The 3596-nt window shown below is 44.8% G+C and overlaps 1 protein-coding gene across 2 annotated transcripts; it reads left to right on the forward strand.

Annotated features, from left to right (window-relative positions):
• The first annotated feature begins 144 nt into the window (after positions 1 to 144).
• Positions 145 to 2907, forward strand: RPL6 (ribosomal protein L6). 2 transcript variants are annotated; one of them, XM_009866702.1, is made up of 7 exons: positions 147 to 161; positions 261 to 395; positions 488 to 586; positions 991 to 1134; positions 1834 to 1882; positions 2031 to 2215; positions 2715 to 2907. In XM_009866702.1, exons 1-7 carry the CDS (start codon positions 147 to 149, stop codon positions 2865 to 2867), a joined length of 780 nt encoding a protein of 259 aa, XP_009865004.1. In that variant the 3' UTR covers positions 2868 to 2907. The 2 variants fall into 2 exon arrangements, with proteins under 2 accessions (XP_009865003.1, XP_009865004.1); XM_009866701.1 differs by having other exon boundaries at positions 145 to 395.
• The last annotated feature ends 689 nt before the right edge of the window (positions 2908 to 3596 follow it).

Below are 3596 nucleotides of genomic sequence, written 5' to 3' on the forward strand. Positions count from 1 at the left end.
TCTTCATTAGCTACGGCTATTGGAGGTAGTTGGCGACTTTAATAGTATAAAGGGTAAAGTTCTCATATTTTAATTTTGTTTCTGTGACTTAAACACTCTGCATGTTTTGTGGTAAATCACAATTTCTATTTTATTTGAATCTATAGATGGCGGGTGAGAAGGCAGCCAGTGAGAAGAAGCCTGGCGAGAAGGCGCCCAGTAAGAAAAAGACAGCTGAGAGGAAGCCAGCTCAGCAGCCGGCCAGCCAGAAGGACGGTGAGAAGAAAAGGAAACCTAAGAAGCATCATGCCAGCCGTAACCCTGCCCTGGCCCGGGGTATCGGGAAATATTCCCGGTCAGCCATGTATGTCAGAAAAGCCCTGTACAAGCGCAAGTACACTGCTCCAAAAACAAAGGTAGGATGATAAATATTGTGTTTAAATATTCATGTTCTTCATAGTGACTTTGGTTTGAAACTTTGTACGTCTTCCCTTTTCTTTGCCTACAGATAGAAAGGAAAAAGAAAGCAAAGCCACGTGCAACCATCACCAAGCCAGTTGGTGGAGACAAGAATGGAGGCACCCGTGTGGTTAAAATCCGTAAAATGGTAAGAATGAGAACTCAGACACTCACAATTTAAGGCTGTTATGTGTAACTTGATTCCATAATGTGCCTCTTGGTTGGGGTGATGTAGGAGCCTGAGCTGAGCTGCTGGCAGTTATCTCCTCGAGATCCAGACCTGGTGGTTGTTGTGCTCGGAAGAGGGGCGTCGAGAGGCGAGAGTACATTGTTCGTATTGCCATGCTGAACTGGAAGCCTGTGCAGAAATACGGAGCCGGTCTCAACTTTTGCTGCTGCATAATTGTGCAGAAAATACTGGGTGTGTTTGTGTTCCTGTAGTGTCAGTTGCAGCAGAAAATCCTTCAGAAAGGTCATCTTTAGGGGAAAAAAATCTGAAAGCTTTCTGTCCTGTGGACAGGACGATTCAACATTTTGCTTTTCTTTTTGTAGCCCAGATACTATCCCACCGAAGATGTTCCTCGCAAGCTTTTGAGTCACGGCAAAAAGCCCTTTTGCCAGCACAAGAGGAGGCTGCGGGCCTCTATTACTCCGGGGACCGTTCTGATCCTTCTGACTGGTCGTCACAGGGGCAAGGTAATCACGGGGCTTTTCCTGTCAGCTCTCACTGCGGCTTTACCGCATTTCTGTGCTGAAACCATTTTGACTGAGCAGAAGTATTGTGAATTTTACCCAGTGATTTCACGGGATGCCGCTCAGCCACAAGATGCAAATTTGCTTTTCAGTGAATTCTGTCTAGACGCTTCCTCTCATCCTGTTTTTGGAGGAAACAGTCTTTAAACTAACATTGTTCTACACAGAGCTGGAAGTAAAACTGGCTAGTCCAGTTGATTAGAAAAAATGCAGAGAGGCTCACTGTAATGTAGAAAGTGTGCAGGTTCATGTCGTGCTAACTTTGCACAGCAGACCTGGTGCTTGTTTGTAGTACTGATGCAATAAGGACAAAACTTTGTCTTAGACTAGCCATTGCAAAGGAAGAATTGCATTTTTTTTCTTAATCTGATTGCCGTCGGTGAAGATTCGCTCTGATGGGCTTTGCTTAGCCTTGAATGGCAAAGCACATGGGGAGTTGCGATGTTGTGGGTGAGGTGACTCTGGCAAAGCTGCGCGCTTGGAAGCATTGGCAGCTCGGCTCCTGCGGTGGTTCCCTCTCGAGTTGCGCCTGTGCTGTGAACGCTGACACCAGTTAACGGGCCAAGGGTGGGCATGGTCCCAGTTGCAGTATTTTAAAGTGCTGGGACCTGAGGACTGATGTCACATCTCGTCTCTTTTCAGCGTGTCATCTTCTTGAAGCAGCTTGCTACTGGCCTTTTGCTTGTTACAGGTAACAAAGCTTTTCCATTAAGTGGGATGATTTGTTTGGTTGGTTGGTTTTGAGGGAGGTTGTATTCCATCAAAATTTAACTGAAAAGCAGTGGTAGTTGCCAGGAAAGCTAACTCTGTTCTCTCTTCTGCCTTTCCTCTGCCTTTAGGACCCTTGGCTGTCAATCGCGTCCCTCTGCGTAGGGCCCATCAGAAATTTGTTATCGCTACATCTACAAAGGTTGATATCTCTGGAGTGAAGATTCCCAAACATCTCACTGATGCATACTTTAAGAAGAAGAGGCTGCGTAAGCCCAAGCACCAGGAAGGCGAGATCTTCGACACTGAGAAAGAAGTAAGGAACAGGATTGTTCGTTCTTTCTGAATGTCTTGGTTACCTGCAGCCAGCCTGGGAAGGGGGAAATACCATGAAACAAAGTGATAACTGAATTTTAAGTGGTCCTCAGTACAGTGAGGTAATGTATTTAAAATTTATTAATACAACAGCACTCAGATACTGCCCCCTCTTAAATGTGGGGATTATTTTGTTTCTGCCTTAGCAGAACAGCAGCAGTGATTAATATTAAATGTCTTTTTGACCAAGAAAAACCTTTACTGTTTTGATATTGCCAACAACATGCTGCTGGCTCTGCCACCTGCAACGTGAGCCAAATGGTGGCTTCAGTTCTCTCTCTCACCTCCGGTCTCCTACCACATTGCCCATATTTAGAACAAACGGAGAAAAGATTTCTTGAAAATGCTGGAGCCTGGGGTTTGCCCTGAATTTTCTCATTTCCACAGAAGAGTCTGGAGTCACTCTGCTGGATTTTAACATTATTCTTTGTACTTTCTAGAAATACGAGATAACGGAGCAACGCAAGTCAGACCAGAAGGCAGTGGATTCGCAGATTCTTGCACGAATCAAGAAGGTGCCTCAGCTCCGCGGGTACCTGCGTTCTACATTCTCTCTCTCAAATGGAGTCTATCCTCACAAGTTGGTGTTCTAACTGCTCTGAAAGCACCACATTAAATTCGAAGGGAAAAAAACGAGGATTTCTGGTGTCTTCATTGCGATCTGTAGTGGAATGTGTTGCACCGATCTTGGAATGTGTATTATATAAAGAATGGAGAAACCACGTGTGGCATGAAATCCTGTAGATGACGTATTTTGAGTGCATGAGGAATTGGATGTGAGGATTTTGTCTAGGTGGAGGTGTTGGAGTTGGTTTGTTTGGGTATTTTTTCCTATTCAGTATAACCAGAAAGGAAATAAGTACTTGAATTTGAGTGTTCTTAACCGAATAAGCTGGGGCAGGGGGGAAACATCGGGTATTTTGGGGAAAGAGTATATACATACTCGGTTGACTACCTGTCGTGACATGACTACCCTTCCAGAATAAACATCCAGCCCAGTGTCTGTGCTGGGGCATTTCTGTGCCTTACTGTGCTGAAACCAGCGCTTCAGGTATCTGGTGAAGAACCAGGGCTTGGCAACAAACCACTGCTGGGTAACTCATTAGCATTTTAAAGCTTGTGCACAGCTTTGTTGAGATGATTTTTCTGACGAACAGCTTTGATCCATCAATCACCACGCAAACCTCAGCAAATATAGCAACGTTTTAAAGGTGTTTCAGGAGTTGTGTCTAGCGTTTTGAAGTGAATACCACTGAGGACGCTCTGGAGTTTTTGCAGGGTAACTTATCCGGAACCATAACAAAATTTGAGATATCTGTCTC

The sequence above is a fragment of the Apaloderma vittatum genome, unplaced genomic scaffold (genome assembly GCF_000703405.1).
Source record: "Apaloderma vittatum isolate BGI_N311 unplaced genomic scaffold, ASM70340v1 scaffold18133, whole genome shotgun sequence".
NCBI lineage: Eukaryota > Metazoa > Chordata > Aves > Trogoniformes > Trogonidae > Apaloderma > Apaloderma vittatum.

Excerpts from the sequence above, each read along its gene's own strand:
- RPL6 (XM_009866701.1), top strand. The coding sequence starts at position 147 with ATGGCGGGTGAGAAGGCAGCCAGTGAGAAGAAGCCTGGCGAGAAGGCG. Across the intron at positions 396-487 it reads ACACTGCTCCAAAAACAAAG|ATAGAAAGGAAAAAGAAAGC; the intron begins GTAGGATGATAA and ends CTTTGCCTACAG. Across the intron at positions 2,216-2,714 it reads TCTTCGACACTGAGAAAGAA|AAATACGAGATAACGGAGCA; the intron begins GTAAGGAACAGG and ends TGTACTTTCTAG.